The sequence below is a fragment of the Podarcis cretensis genome, assembly GCF_951804945.1.
Source record: "Podarcis cretensis genome assembly, chromosome: 4".
Classification (NCBI taxonomy): domain Eukaryota; kingdom Metazoa; phylum Chordata; class Lepidosauria; order Squamata; family Lacertidae; genus Podarcis; species Podarcis cretensis.
The window spans coordinates 41301174-41317831 of record NC_137173.1 but is presented as its reverse complement, the minus strand read 5'-3'; the positions used below and the strand labels follow the sequence as shown (position 1 = coordinate 41317831).

Sequence of the window (16658 nt, the reverse complement as noted above, 5' to 3'; positions counted from 1 at the left end):
CTGTCAATAGGGCTTACTTCTATATGAGTGAGCATAGGATTCAGCCTTTGGCTGAAATCATGTCCACATTTATCTAGGAGTATATTTTATTGAACACGGTGTGAATTACTTCTGAGAAGTCATGCATAGGATTGCTTAATGTTATCAGTCTGCACCAAGCTGTTGCCAGTGTTAAGTTGTGGGTGAACATATCAGACAACACAGTGATTCTTCAAACAGCTCTTGTTTATTCGCAGGCCAGAACAGAACAGAACTGAACTGAAGGGTTCAGCCAGCCTGCTTATATAGAGCTCTAGTACAACGTAACTGTAACAACTTTCTGTAACTATCCAATCACTGAACATCACTTTCGATCCCTTATTTGCATATGTGGACCTGAACTATCTACAGTATCCTCCTGCTGGCCCAGGGTGAGAACTTCAGTACATAACAATATGAACTATTGAGTATTAGTTCAAACATGCTCAACTAAATTATTTTAGCCCAATGTTGCTGGGGTGAGTAACAATTGCACACTAATGATGATGTGAAAACCTTTCCAAACATTCAAATCTGACTCTGCTAATTGATCACTGAAAGTTCATCGTTTTTACCACAGGAACTATCTAAAATCATCATGTAGGGTGATTTGTTTGGGGAAACAGAAGCTACTGCAGAGATGTACGTGACAGGTAAACCTTTAGCAAGATACATATCATTGCATGTTACAAGTGAGATACAGTCGTACCTTGGAAGTCGAACAGAATCCATTCCGGAAGTACATTTGAAAACCAAAGTACGGCTTCTGATTGGCTCCAGGAAGGTCCTGCAGCCAATTGGAAGCTGCAGAAGTCCCGTTGGACATTCGGATTCCAAAGAACACTCACTTCCGGGTTTGTGAGTTCGGGAGCCAAAAGGTCCTATAAAGATATCTCTCTGTACTTAATAAATGAATGCTTATACCTGTTGGAAACCCAGCATCAGTTATAGTGAATAGCACATAGATGGAGTAGACATGATTCTCCTGCACAGAAATCTGATGCTCAAATGCTGGAGATAGAAGGGTTAGGCTTCATGTATAGCAGCATATAAGGTTCTTAGGGACCTCCAATTTGTCAGCATTGGAGAGAAAATGCTGGACTACGTGGGTCTTGATCTAAAGAAGCAAGACAACTCTTGCATTCCTGTAACCACTCTAAATATTTCCCATTTCAGTTTGCAGTGCAGCAGGAATAAAACTCAGAAAGTCTTACAGAGGCAGTAACAAGAGCTAGGAACCCTTCACAAAAAACTATTTGCATCACAAATGTTTTCAAAGCCCAAAGTTTAAATACACTGTTATTTTTTAGCTGTTCTGTTCTATGATTCTACTAACACAGCTTAATGACTACAATGAAATGAAAGCTAAAACTTTCTATTGTCACTTCAGGCCAAAATTCTACATTCAATTACTTCCCTTGGTTGTGTTTATGGCTTGCATAAATGTATCATGTACAGCTATGAGCTGAGTCTTTCTACTAAATACACCTTTTACTCATGCACCACCACAGATCACTGTAAACTGAACATCTCACCTCTCATGTAGCCAAGAAAGAGGCATGTAGTGTAATACAACTGATTTATGATTTTATCCCCACCACACTCCTGAACACCCAACTCCAACTCTCCCCAAACTGCAGCTGTCACTCAGCTGTATCACACTTGTACTCAAACCCTCAGCCAGTCATCACTCACCAACAACACTGCAACTCACTCTCTCCCCTCCCCCTCTAGCATTACCTTAAAAAAAGTATTATATTTACCATTAGGCAACATCACTCTGCTTACATGTATATTTACATGTATATACAAATACAAAAACACCAGAACATCACACACATCTTGGTTTTCATTACGTAATTCTTAGGTGAAATGCTGAGAGGATGTAGGATGTTCTAAGAACATGCAACAATGGTGGGTAATTGCATTTCAAACCTACACTGGTGCACTTGTGGGCATCAGTCTATATGCCTACTTGATATACAAGCTGAGGCGTAGGAAGGGTGTGGGGGGGATGCGGTCCACTCCAGGTGTCATCCCTGAGGGGGTGACAAAATGGCAAACCGCGGGGGGTGGCTCTTACCACGGGGCCTGGCCTGCAGTGCGCCCGAGCCACACATCTCCCCTGGGAGTGACATGGTGGCTCGGGCCCCACGCTGCCTGAAATGGCAGCGTGGGGCTTGCGTCCGCCAGGCAGACTCCATGGGCAGCTCGCCGCGGTGCCCCCATGCGCGGATCACTGCGGCGTCCCCGTGCGCAACTCGGCCTGCCCCTGCCACTCTGGGTGCCGGAGCAGCTAGCTACACCCTTGTATACAAGTTCATTAGTTTCCCGCTAGGGATTCTGGGACTGGTAGTTCAAATCGCATTTCCCAGCAGTAAATAACAATCTGCTGTGGCCTGGGGGTGCCTGCCACCCCAACCTTTCCATGCTTTTTTCCAAAGTAAGTTACGGAACCCATAGGGTGGGGGAAGGAAAGGTCATGGCAGTAATAGGCACTGTATCAGTGCCCTATGAGTTTTCATCAGAGTTCAGATCAAAATCTTACAAAAAGCATGAATTTCTGCAAGCATTTATTTCAGGACAAGCTAAAGAACAATTGTGAATCTCTTAGGAACTTCAAAAGTAAAAGCTGAAGAAAAACTGCAGAAAGATGGAGAGTATTCTGAGGTCAGGTTTTGTTTTGAAACAATGTACTATACTGATTTCTTAAATTGGGGTTCAAAAAATAGGGGTTGTCTTATACATGGGGTTGTCTTATACACGGAAAAATACGGTACATTAAAAGTGATCGATCTATGTATATCTCCCAATGTGTTTACAATGTAATTTAGACCTAATATTCCCAGTGCCTAGCCATGTCAAACGTCTGCCACTTCTGTCACACATGCCACAATTCTGTGTCTTTGATTAAGACTTACTTTCGTCTCCAGTTTCAAATTCAAACTTCTGGCTATAGCCGCTGTATCCTGTTGCAGTCCTGGCTCTGATATGAAATATGTACTTGGTGGCCGGTTTGAGGCCTGTGACGATAACACTTGGAGCCTTTGACCTTGTGGAGGAGTAGCTGAGCTGCTCCTGCTCCTGAGGGACAAAAGGGGGGAAAACGATGTCAAGTTGAGTTGTGAAAGCTGCGTAATAACAATCTTTCAAAACTAAATTCTTATGAATGTCAAAGTGTGTTCAGAAAGCGGTGACAGCTATTCCACGATGTATGGCGCAACCTATACTTAGACAGATCGTAAGAAATGTTGTGTTATCTTTCATATGGCAAGAACTGTGTCCTTGTGAATTGGGTTAGTAATTAGACTGGAGACAAAATAGTATGAAATTAGTACAAAACTACATACAAAGCAAATGGCAGCAAAAATGACAGCTATATAATTTGAATAATGGACAAATTAGATTTCAATAAGGACTAATCAAGCATAACGTATAGATGTGGGAGCATTCAAATGCCCGCTACTCACTTCTACCCGCAGGTAGTGCCAAAAGGCAGGCGCTATCCGTGGGTAGACCTGTGGGTAAAAGAAAATGAAAATTAACTCTTTATTTTTAAGTTTGCAAACCTGAAACAGGATCCTACTGTCTCACTGGTTTGGAAATCTGTTCTTAATGTCCTTTTAATAAATGCAGTAGCACAAAATGTCTCACACTAATAAAGCAGCTGTTAATCTGGATTTGGTAAATTATTTAGGAAATGCTTACTGGGTAATTTCACACATAGTGTTTTCTTTTTCCAGATATAAAAGCCTGTAGGGGAAAAGAGAATGCACACATATATTTGTGTACATTATAATGTGTAAAGTTCTTGCACGAGTGTGCATTGCCAAATGTGTATGTATTGGAAACGTAATGTATATATGGTGAAATAAATGTGTGTGTAATGTTAAGATTACACATGTTAAGATCACATGTACACGTGGTTTCATCTTGACCTGTCTAGGAAAATTCAAGGTCTGAATTTTCCCCATATCCTCTACTGACAGCAAGGCATGGCAGAGACCTTTTAGGGTGATGCTTGTTTGTGTGTGTGTTTATAAAGGTTTTTCTTCAGAAACTCTTTTCTGTCCAGAGGCCACAATGCAACAAAATTTACAAGCTTAAGTGCATCCAACTCTGTTTTTATTGTGGCCAGATTTTCTTCTGAGTTTCATGCTGGCAGAAAGAGGAGAAGGTGTCAGAGGCTATTAAAAGAACTATGAGTGGAGGGGTGTCATTCTCTGGATCCCAGGGAAACTTTCCAAACCTGCTGTACGTGGAACTGGATGTGGAGAGTGTAACTGACTGCTGAATGGGATACAGCTGTGGGCAGCCGGAGAAAGCTCTATTCACCTTGGGCTTGACCATAAAAAGCAAGCCTAGAGTGAAAGACTCGGGTGATATCAACAGTTTCCAAGAATCATCCTCTTTCTGAGACGTTTGTGAGCTGTGAAACTGTTTGGGCCCTAGGTGAGAGCCAGGGATGGCGGGTAGAATCCTGGATGAGAGCTGGCAGGCCGAGAGGGAAGGTATTTCAGGAGGAGAAGGAATTGATATTGGTTTATACTTATTAGTAATTTTGTATGAAAGTAACATTTTTGTAAGACTTGCTGTTGTTTAGGTCTGTTGTTGTTTTAGTTTTCTGTACTTGCTTAGAGATTTTTTTATATATACTGTATTAAGTGGTATAGAAACAGTGTAAATAAATATTAAATAAATCCTCTTGTAAGGCTCTGGGGGATTCTGTGTTGGGGCAAAACAGTTCACGTGCTTAATTACGAGCAAGAAGCATATTTCTTGTTCATTAGGCAACTGCCATTGCTCTCCTTTTGTTATTTATATTTTAAAGTTTTCAAGAGATGTTCCACAATTTTTGCATGAACTACTGAAAACATATTTGTGGTACACCCCCCTTACTGCATCATCCCAAAATTCAATTAATTTATTCATTCAAATAAATAAAATGCATTAACAGAAGGTGTACACACACACACACACAATATCAATTATCTACACACATACACACAGACATTATATGTCTCATAATAAAAACATTCTGTTTATATTCCTCATTCCTCATTGTTATCTGTGTCAATTGGTATATAGTTATAAGAACTATTCCATACTACTTTGAATTTTATCCTCATTTTCTTGCTTTGTCTATACCATCTGCTCATGTCAGATGCTTCCTTGACCAACAGGTACTGGCCACACCATGGGGACCACTCTGATTTCCAGTGTCAAAGGGCTAGGCATTTAGCGACTATGATGATTCTATGAAATGGCATTATGTGCAGTTTGTTCAGTTCCTATGTATTAGGTACTCATCCAAGGCCAGCTCCAATCTTTTATATTTTTCTTCCTCGCCTTTAGGGTACCTTCAGTATGATATCAGAATATATGGTCCATAATTCAGGTTAGAACAAAATTGTCCACAAATATCTACATAACATAACTGGCACCCACAGGGCACCTTATGAATCCGTAATATGATAAAACAATGTTCAGAAATGTGGTGCATTAAGTTACCATAAGGCACTTTCTTCCTGATAACTTGAAAGAAATAAGGTTCATGGGAGACACGTTGGGTGGGGGCGGAGGGCAAGGAGAAGAACTAAGGAATGTTATTGTTAATAGCAGAGCTGAAGCTTTTGGATAGCACATCTTTACCATGAAGCAGCACCTCGTATATAGAATTGGCCTAACTCTTAGAATTGGCCAGCCTCATAATGTAATGCCGCTGAAGTGATTTATGGCACAGCAAAGTTTTTAACACTGCTCAGGAGGAATAGTGCATGACCACTATCTCAACAGCATAAACTAAACATAACAATTTCAATATGATTAAGTTGTGGTGCTCAGGGAAAACGAAGCACCAGAGAAAAAAATTAAATGATCTGTGATGCTCATAATTCAAAACAGGGTAGACAACATGAAAAACTGTACTATAGGGTGTCTTCAGGTTGCTATTTATTTTTTAATGAAGTCTCCAGCACATTATTACATTCTGAAATAGCAATCAACATGTAAAATGAACAAGGAAAATATAAAATATGTACATATAAATAGAATGTACAAAGGGTACAAACACCAAACAGATTATTATAAAATGATATTCCCTAAAAAGCAATTAAATTTTGCCTGCTCAACAAGTGTTAAGATTATGAGACAACTAAAGAGACAAATCAGACTCTGTTGTTTGTTTTTAATGAGGAAGGGAGATGTGTCTGGGAGGAGAGTAGGGGCAGCAATCACACTCGTTCAAGGGAGGGAGAGATATGGTGTGGGAAGTAGTGCAGGCTGGGTAAGGAGCACATGGCACAGGCAATTAGTGACTGTCCCATGTGCCAGCCCTTCTTCCAATCTTGGGAATTGTGGTCGTCCTACCAGCCAGCCCTGATGTCTGTGGCTACTGTTGTAGAATGCTGTGTTGGCTCTGAGTAAGACTTCTCTCATCAATGATCTGATTTTGGATGAGGAGGCCAATCTAGCCTGTATCACTGAGACCTGGGTAGGTGAGCAGGGTGGAATTGGTCTCACTCAGTTGTGTCCACCTGGGTACATGGTGCAGCATGAGGGCAGACTTGAGGGGTGGGGAGGGGGAGTTGCTGTGGTCTACAGAAATTCTGTCTCTCTCTCTCTCCAGGCTTTCTGTTCACTTTGAGGGGGACATCTAGTCTCTGTGTTCCTGGCAACCGGGACAGATTAGGGATTCTGCTGCCTTGTTGCCCAGATGTCTCCTGTTGACAGAGCTGGTCTTAGAGGCAGTGTTGAGGACTCGCAAACTGCTGGTTTTGGGTGACTTCAACATCCATACTAAGGCAACTGGTTCTGGGATGGCTCAGGATGACCATGGGGCTGTCCCAAAATGCCCCCAACCCAACGCATGACTGCACTGGCTGCCAATTAGTTTTTGGGCCCAATTCAAAGTGCTGGTTCTGACCTATAATGCCTTAAAGGAATTAGGACTGCAATACTTCAAGGACTGCCTCTCCCTATATGAACTGACCTGGACCCTACGATCATCATCTCAGGGTCTTCTTTGTGTACCTCTGCCTTGAGAGGACCGGAGGGTGGCAACATGAGAACAGGCCTTTTCTATGATGACCTTCGACTTGTGGAATGCTCTCCCTAGAAACGCTTGCTTGCCACCTTCATTACATATCTTTAGTCACTTGGCAAAAACATTCCTCTTCTCTTATGCCTTTGGCTAATTAAACAATCTATGGCCTTTTAAACTCTGTGTGAGACGGTTTTTAAAAATTATTTTTCTTTCTTATTATGGTATGCATTTTTGTGTTTTTTCATTGTAAATTGCCCTGTAAATCATTGGATGAAGGGCAGTATAAAATGTAACTGATAAAAATAATTAAATTGCTTGCACTAGTTTTTCACAGAAAATATTGTCAAAGTGTACTGGGATACTTTTATCACATTTTTCTTTTCTATTTTCACATTTGTCTCTAATCTGGAAAACAAATTTTGTAGCATGAAATAATGATTAAATACTGAACGTACATTTTGGCCTTTAAAGTTTTAAATTCAGTTTCCACCTAGCCCTTCAGCAAAACTGCCAACAAGAGGAGTGGGCAGAGGTGGTGGGATACAAATAAATAGTTGAGCTAAATAGCTGAGTTCTGATTAAATATCACTTTAATGAGGCTTATGTAGCCAGGATGAAGAAAGAAGCAAATTTGAGGTGAGTGGAGATGGGGAGCGCACGACAGTTCTCATACCTAGCAAAATGGCAGACATTTGATAACCATGGCATAGAATTATTAATGTTTATTATCTCTAAAGGGACATGGAAAAATGGATTCAAAAATGGATTCTAAATACAAAGCAGATCTAAAGTTACAAGGTTCAGTAACACTGAAAGCTTAGGCTCATGCCTTAAATCAGAATGTAATCAGGGTTAGTCAAGGTGGAAAGTGTATGCTGGAAAATACTGAAATGGCTCAAATATTGATTGCTACATTTTCCAGCTGCCGTTTAATGCTCCAGTAATGCCTGTTTTCCTACATGAAAGCTTCAGAATCAATATGTCAAATACTGTGTTGTGTATGTTTATGAAATTGGCCCAAAATAATACAAGTGATGCAGTTAATCCCAATTCCCAATGTAGCAGAGGACTGTAATGAACAAAAGGATATAAAGCAATGCTGAAGATAGTGACAATCTAATTCAACAACATGCTTTACCTACCCCAAATATTGATTACATCTTCATTCTCACTATAATCTCTAGGATCTTATAAATTTGGACATATTTCTTCAGTGGATTTAAATCCAGCTGTCTTAATTGAACAAACCTTTATTTATATGGCACATTAGTATTTTAACCCCTTCTGCATTTAAGGTATTACTAACAATATTTCCCACATCAAATTATCTAGCACCACAGATTTACTGAATATCCTGCAGTTCAGTGACATGGGATAACGCCTGAGGACTTCAACAATTTTGAGGTATGGCAGGTACTTTTTCATCTTAGGCTGTAAGAGCCATAACAGTTACATTTAAATATACCTGAAATAAATAAAATACCCACAAAAAGTAGCTATAAAGATAACCATCTAAGACATGTGGCTGAAGAAAGGCAGGCTATATGACCAATAACATTATTTCCTTTGTTAGGTGAATCTTTCTTTTACGTATGTAGGTTCCATTGAAGTAAAAAAGAAGTGGCCAGATATGGTCCATCAGTTGCTTCTATCTCCTGAATTTTAAGGGTCAGTTCGCAATGTAGCCTGTAAAAGGCATAAACTGCTACAATGTATTCATGGATCTCTTGTTTACACAGGACAGCTTTTTGCAGTTGCAGGCATGCACATGTCAAATGATAACTGAATTCAGGAATGCAGTGCCTGTAGTTCTGTGTACTGTATTAGTATTTAGATTTTGCCATCTTTCATCTGAAAACACGTTTATAGGAGCCTAATCCTACATAACAGCAGCAGAGCAGGTGTCAGGACCAGCGCAAGGAATTTTCTCTTCCCCTTGCTCTGGTGCTGGAAACCAGTCCTTCTCATTCAGCACTGCTGCTCCAGTATATATTTTTGTACAACAGGAGTGTCATGCAAGGGCCTTTTCAAGACAGCAAGGGACTTGTAAGAAAGGTAGAGCAATTAGCAGTCCCATAGAGAAACTGGCCTTCTAATGCTAGCATGATCTTGTGCCAGCAAATTCCGCCGCTGTCCTCACATAGGATGCTAGGTTTGCTCTATAACTGTTGCAGTGCAGCCAAGGATGGGATTGGGCGCTAAACTATGAAACTGAAAAGGTACATTTGAAAATGTGATAATAAAAGAATAGGAAGCAAACAAGGAAGGAATGTAATAATAATAATAATAATAATAATAATAATAATAATAATAATAATTTTATAACCCACCCTTAAGTATAAGGTCCCAGAGAGAATTTAAAATATACATCCCCGGTAGCAAAGGTCAGGGTATTGTACAGTAGAGAGGGAATTCCATAAAGCTGCCACAGAAAATACCCTCTCAAGACCACCACCTTCTGAGCCTCTGAGGGTGGGCCCCCTCTGCTAATCTTAATACTTGAGAGGGTCTGTGGGAAAGGAGGTGGTCTTTAGGCAGGGCTTTTTTCCCAGGGGGAACTCACTGGAACTCAGCTCCGGCAGCTCTCAGGTGGGATCTGGCAGCTCCCAGGTGGGCGCCATTGCCATTCTAAGAGAACAAGGGAGGTGTTAATGGTGAGTTCCAGCACCCCTTTTTCTAGAAAAACGCACCGTCTTTAAGGCTTTAAACACTAACATGAACACCTTGACTGGGCTTAAAAAACAACTGGTAGCCACTGCAGCTGTTTCAAAACAGGGGCTGTTTGAGTTCTAAAAGGAAATACAGCCGATAATCTGGCTGCTGCATTTTGGAAAAGTTGAAGTTTCTAAGATAACTCAAGGGCAGCCCCAGTTAGAGCACATTGAATCATCAAATCTGGAAGTTCCCAGAGCATGGAGTACAGTGGCTGGAGCTGGTGAACGAGCCAGAGCTTGAAAAAGGCACTCCTAGTCACTTAGGCCACATGAGCCTCTAGTGATAGTGTTGAATCCAGGAGCATACCAAGCTGCAAACCTGCTCCTTTCAAGGGAATGCAATCTCTTCCAGAACAGGCCATTTCCCTAACTCCTGGATGTGAAAACTCCGGACACACAACACCTCTGCCTTTTGGGGATTCAGCTTCAATTTATTAGCACACATCCAGCCCATAACTGCCTCCAAGCACCAGTGTAGCATCTCAATTGCCTCTCTGGAGTCAGATGAAACAGAGAGCTAGAGCTAGGTGTCACTTGCATATTGTTGATGCCAAATCTCCTGAGGACAGCTCCCAGTGGCTTCGTATAGGTGTTAAATAGTATGGGGGACAAGATGGGACCCTGCAGGACACCACAGCACAGCTCCCATGGTGCCAAACCATAGCTTCTCATAAGTACTTTGTGGAAACAGCCCTCAAGATAAGAACAGAACCACTGAAGCATAATGCCCCAGGCATCAACCTCCCACAGGGCCTCCAGAAGGATGCTGTGGTCAAAGGCTGTTGAGAGATCAAGGATATTAAGTAGGATCACACTCTTCCTTCCTTTCTCATGACAAATGTCACCAGCTAGCCTGTACAAGGCAGTTTCACTGTCATGGTCAGGCCTGAAGCCAGAACAGAATGGATGGATCCAAGTAATCAGTTTCCTCCAAGCATGCTTAAAGCTCACCTTCTTGAGCACCTTGTCCTAAAGGGGGATGTTCACACCTGGGTAATAGTATTAAATACGGTAAGTATCTTAACAATTTCTGAACATTACAGAAGAAATACCTACAATACCTGTCTATTTTAGTTTGCTATCCACATATTTAAAAAAGGCATGTAGATTATGATAACCATATGCAAGTAGGTTCTGCAAATTAGTTCTGCTGCATGAACATGATACATTTTGGGTGCAGCTCACGGTACCAAATAAGTTAACTGCTGTACTATAATTGACATTCTTTTCTTGCTAGGATACACTCCCCCCACCATGGGAGAAGGAAGAACTAAAGGCAAGAAGTAGTAGTTCTGGAAATTATGGAACTAAATAGGTTGGGGGAGGGGGTATTGGGGGGGAAAGCTTCAGTTTCCAAAGCACATTCACAGAAGCAGAATTTAAAATTAGATTTTTGTAAAGCGAAAAGCTTTATGGTTGTGGCCCAATTTTCCTAAATACTGGACCAGAATAGAATGATCCAGCCTTCTATAACACAAAAACAATAAGTAAGATTACTGGGATGTATTTATTCATATGTATATACACATACTCAGCAAGGGGCATGCACTATTATCCATCCCCCAGCAGCCAGAGCCAAGCACTCAAAAAATCCACCTTCCTTCCATCTCTCTGACAGTCCTCAATAATGAGTTCTGATATAATGCTAAACCACGATTTAGCATTACAAGACAGACCTGTGTGAGCCCTGTTGCTCCCATACCTCTCCCCTGGTAGCCTGCAAGGAGAAGACTGGAAGCTTCTGCTTACATTTTTTATTACAGGCAGTTTAGTGTCTTGTCCATTTGCTTCAACTTACATGTGATCTCTTTGGTTTATTATTATTGAATTATTTCACTGCAGGCCAGTTATGTGTTTATGGAATACAGAGCTAGCCAAAGCACAAGGTATTTGATCACTAGGCAGTTATAAAGGGGTGCATGTGCTATTCATGTAGCAACTTAAGCATTACACAGAGCTATAGGGATAGGAGGGAATGTGAGTGAGTGACCTGGTTGTTTCCTGCATTACATTTGAAATCAGAACTTGGATCTCTCTGCCACAGACAGATGTGTCAGAGTTATAGGCATCTGGGTGTTACACATTTTCATAATGCGTGAGATGCATTCGGTCCTACTTCAGATATAATGGGATAGCTTGGGGAAAAAGAGAGACACTGCCACTTTCTGTCCCTGCATCAGTGTAATATCTTTAACAATTTTAACCACTCCATATTCCTAATATATTTTTTTTGAGTGACACCATGATAATTGTTAACTACCCTGAGATCAGTATAAGTCTGTAAAATTCTACACTGATTTTTTTGGGGGGGAGGGGTGTTAAGGTGGGCTCACATATTCCTGTAATGTGTCAAAGCCTGCTGTTTTTTTCTGCCTTGGATCCAATGGTGCACCTCCATGAGAGGAAATGTCTTTTTGTGTGTGGAAAGGTTGCTTCTAACATAGAAAAATAAATGTTTCCATTCCAGAGAAGTTCTTTCATTTGCACAATTCTTTGTGCAAAACTCTCTTTGCCTCTTAAGTCCTTTCAAAAGCCCACTTGTTTTTAGCTCCCGTATTTACGACGTCTCTTACAGAAATAATCTGACACTGCAGGGCAAGAGGCCTCCCTCTGGATAACCCAACAGTTCACGGAACAGAGCTCACAGTTTCGTTCCACACACAGGTTTTTGTATCCAAACCCCCATTTATATTTTTTTCTAAGCTTTTTGTCACATACATAATCAAAACAGGGAATAGTAGAAATTTCCAATTATTTTCATTACTATAAAATGCTCCCATGCATGACCACACAGCAACACATGGGGGGGGGGAAGACTTTGGTGTACTAAAGTGTAGCAAATCCACTTAAATACAGTTGTGAAATCATATATTTATATGAAAGTATCTCCTCAATTATAAATGTACCACTGCTAATTTGATATATGGTTGAACAGGCATCACACACCCTGCCTATGATGAAATACATGACAATTTTACTTAGAAATATTTTACACTCAGGTCTGTTATTAAGATGAGCACTGTTTGTACAAGGTCACTGCAAACACAAGATGTATCAACTGAGTCAAATATCCACTATAACATAAATGTTTTTATGAGCAGCAGGTGTATTCCTGCAAAAGTCTATAAAGCTATTAACTGCTCAGTAAGGAATACATAATAATAGGTTGTTAACTCAACTGCTCTGACAAGAACAGGGAGAAAGGACACTTTAAAATCATTAGTAAGGCCTGCAGAAAATGAAGATAGTCTACACACTATGATTTTGAGGCAAGGATGGTTTTGAGTCAAAAAGATAAATGGCTTGGATTCTAAGAGAAGTTAACTTGAAGTTCATGGAAGGTAAGTTTTCTGAACTTTCCTCAACAGCTTTGCCCCCCCCCCCGAAAAGCCTCAATGGAGGATTGGGACCCTCCTGAATAATGTGGGGTGGAGAAGGTAAATTTCATTCCATGAACTTCCTTACATTAACAGATTAGAATAGAAACCCGTGCCCTGCAATGTCCCCTCTTTCCTCCAAGAACAACATTGTTCTTTTTATTTTAAAAGACACACTAGAAGAGATATTTGTGATGTTTAGGAAAGTTTTTAATATTTATTCTAATTTCATTTTCTCCTAAAAAGGGAACATTGCATAAGGGAAAAATAAAAATAATAAAAATAACACTCTTAAACTGGAGGCAAACAGTTTTCATAGAGATTAATGTGTATAACAGGAGCAACATTACCCTTGCTGTACACAAATATTCATTTAGTCCTATTGGTTAAATAGCTATTTCAGGAATTTGAAGCAATACAAATATATCCAAACTGGTTTGTTGGAGACATTGGTGGGATGGGGGAGGGAAGAGATCCACTTCTATGGGGGGAGGGGAACCCTACCGAAAGTATTCAGCCTTAGTTAGAACTAAGAGAATTATACCAGACTTGGTCCTCATGACCCTCCAGTGTGCATCTGCCTTAAGAAAATATTCAGAGCATGTTCTGTTCTGGTCTAAGCAGTCATTACATGGCTGGTTTTGTTGTAGAAAGGTCAGCATTTTAACATAGCATTGGATATCAATCGGGCACTTCTAAAGATCAGCAATTCTGATAATCGTTTTCACTGTTATTTTCTGTTGGGATATAATCTGCAAATGATAATTTGCTTGCAGGCATAATATTAACATTTTTTTAATGGGTACTATAGACCTATCCCAAAGGATGCTTGGTTTAGTAAAGTGTAGTTGCAATTTGTGGTTGTGCACAAAGGTCATAACACAAAACTGTGCAGGGATAGTGTACATCAAGCTCCATTCACATAAGGGGTGTTTTTTCTAATTAATTTCATCATCAAGGAATAACCTGTTCTGTGCACTAACATGTGGTAACATAAACATTAATAATCTGCTATTATCTTTACCAGAATGTCAACCATGGTGTTTGGCATATACTATCTCAACAGCATACCATCTAACTTACATCTTAGCAGTTTGCATACAAAAAGACACTATGAAAGCAGGTTACACATATTTATTAGTGTTCATAACCATCACCATCAAGCTTCTGAAATGTCATTAACTTGTTTACTATTGTCCAGAATTAATAGGCATTAAAAACAAGTCATGTTAATTATGCTTATTAAGGCAAAAAGATGCATATTAAAGTAATGCTCTGATCATATTAGTACTTTGATCCTGGCAGGCTGTTATTTCTTTTTCCAGCGCTTCTTTCAATGACCTTTTGTCTGCGATGGAAGTACTCATGTGAAAATTTCACCAAACATTTAGATCACACATGAGCAAACTGCTACACTGTGACTGAGTAGCCAACCACAGCACAAACTGATGGCAAAATATGTCTACAGCCACTTCACTGTGTCCAAAATTCAGTTTGACAAGGTACTGGGACAACAGTAGGCAAAGCAGCCACATAAATGAGCTCTAGCTCATTCAAACAAGGTGACAAGAAATCTATCTATAAAACTGCAGGCTATACTGTATGTTGATCTACAAAAAAGGGTCAATGTTAAAAACACGATGCTTTGAGGGTTTTATTTCATTTAAGTCAAGACCTACTTTCTCATAGTACTTGATCTCGTAGTCCAGAATGGCTCCATTAGGAAAATCAGGGTCTTGCCATGAGAGGGCAATGCTGTTTTGGGAAGCCCAGTCCTTCCTGACCATACCTATCAAGGAGGGTGCTGAAAAGGAAAAGGATAACTATGGGTTAAAGACAATGCAACATATTTAGACTATCACAAGGAGGTAACTTTGGGATGGTGTCCAAAGGACATGGCCAGCAGATCACACTGGAGTTTTCAAGAGACTGGGTGGAACATGGAGAAGATAGTGCAGAATAACACATTAAGAAGTTAATTGTTCAAACGGGATTCACTCCAGAAACAGACGTGTGATCCAACAAGTTTCTGTACTACTGTATTCAATGCCCAGAGAAAGTTTATCATCACAATTTAAATTAATAGACACCATTCCTTTTGGAACTTGGTCAAATGTTGAAGTAAATATCATCTGTTCATACTTTATACTCATTATCGATATGACCAAGGGCATATAAAAAGTAGTATGACTTATAGGAGATGAGAAAAAGTTTCCTAAGACTTCTGACCCAGGTCTGGAAGCTGCAGCTGGTACAGAACAGAATCCTGTGGCATATCTGCTCTGTGGGGCAGCCTTCTGGAAGCACATTACACAGATACTAGAACAATTGCACAGACTGCCTACGTGCTGCTGAGCCAAGTTCAAGAATTCTGTATTTTCATACGAGATCCTACAAAACTTAGGACCTAGATAGTTGACAGAGCATGTGTTACCATATAGACCTACCCCACATTCTACCTTTGTGTAGGCACCAGATGTTGCTAGAGATTGTACAATAACAGTGAATGAGAACTCATTGGGTGCAGTATTCTACTACCTTGATATTGGCTATTTTGTCCTTGCTTAGCAGCAGCTTGTAAATCTAAAAGTTACTAGCCAGCAGCACCTCTGTGTTCCTATATACTCAGACAATATTACCAGACCTAAAAGCATAATCACAAGCTTATTCCCATGCTTATCCTACAACAAGTTACTACATAATACAATTTACAGGTGTTTTATGTTGTTTGCAAAGAATAAAGAGTTCATTGTCTATGCAGAAGAATAAAAGGACATGTATCCAAAATAAAAATGCCAGCATTTAGAAATTAGTGGAAGAAATTAGGACACAATGATACTGACCTCAAGTCACCACTATTCAACAAAAAGGTTTCAAGGGTAGGCTCTATTCAATTCAGATTTAATGTATCTCTTGATTTCTTTCCCTCTACATGTGCTGAATTAGCATAAGCATAGCATATCTAGCATGATTTTACTGTGTATGTTGTTGTGATTTAATTACTCTGTCTTATTTTGCATCCATTTGGGATCTACACAGAAACATCACACCCCCAAGGCTACCCAATAGCTCCCCTGTTTGCAGATTTATTTGCTTGCTTGCTTGCTGCTGTATGTATGTATGTATGTATGTATGTATGTTTCTCTATATAACTGTCAAGTGAGGATGCTACTTTGTTCCCTTGATGAAGTGGGCACTTGCTTATGCCCCAATAAATCTATTAATCTTTAAGGCACCACAAGACTCTTTGTTGTTTTTGCTGCAACAGACTAACACGACTACCCCTCTGGAATTTGTTACCTTGCTATAGCCATCTGCCAACACACAGTTCTCCAATTACTTTTGAGAATGCCATCTGGAATTGTCAAAGGCCTTGCCAAAGTCACATTATATGCACTGCATTCCCTTTATCCATCAAACCAATTATTCTGTCAAGGAGGGGAATGAGATATGGTTAGTGATTTTTCCTGCTCCGCCTGCCTCAAGTGGTGGGAAATTCAGAGC

The 16658-nt window shown here is 40.1% G+C and overlaps 1 protein-coding gene across 4 annotated transcripts in view; it reads right to left on the bottom strand.

Moving 5' to 3' along the window:
* EPHA6 (EPH receptor A6) overlaps positions 1-16658 on the bottom strand; it is a 347761-nt gene that overhangs the window by 102848 nt on the left and 228255 nt on the right. For 2 of the 4 annotated variants that reach the window (XM_079974767.1, XM_079974769.1), the window contains exons 6-8: positions 14834-14958; positions 3489-3536; positions 2940-3102 (exon numbers count right to left, since the gene is read on the bottom strand). In XM_079974767.1, coding sequence (XP_079830893.1) covers positions 2940-3102; positions 3489-3536; positions 14834-14958 — 336 coding nt within the window. Of the gene's footprint in view, positions 1-2101; positions 2264-2939; positions 3103-3488; positions 3537-14833; positions 14959-16658 lie in introns of those variants that run through there. The other 2 variants (XM_079974768.1, XM_079974770.1) reach the window with 2 other exon arrangements.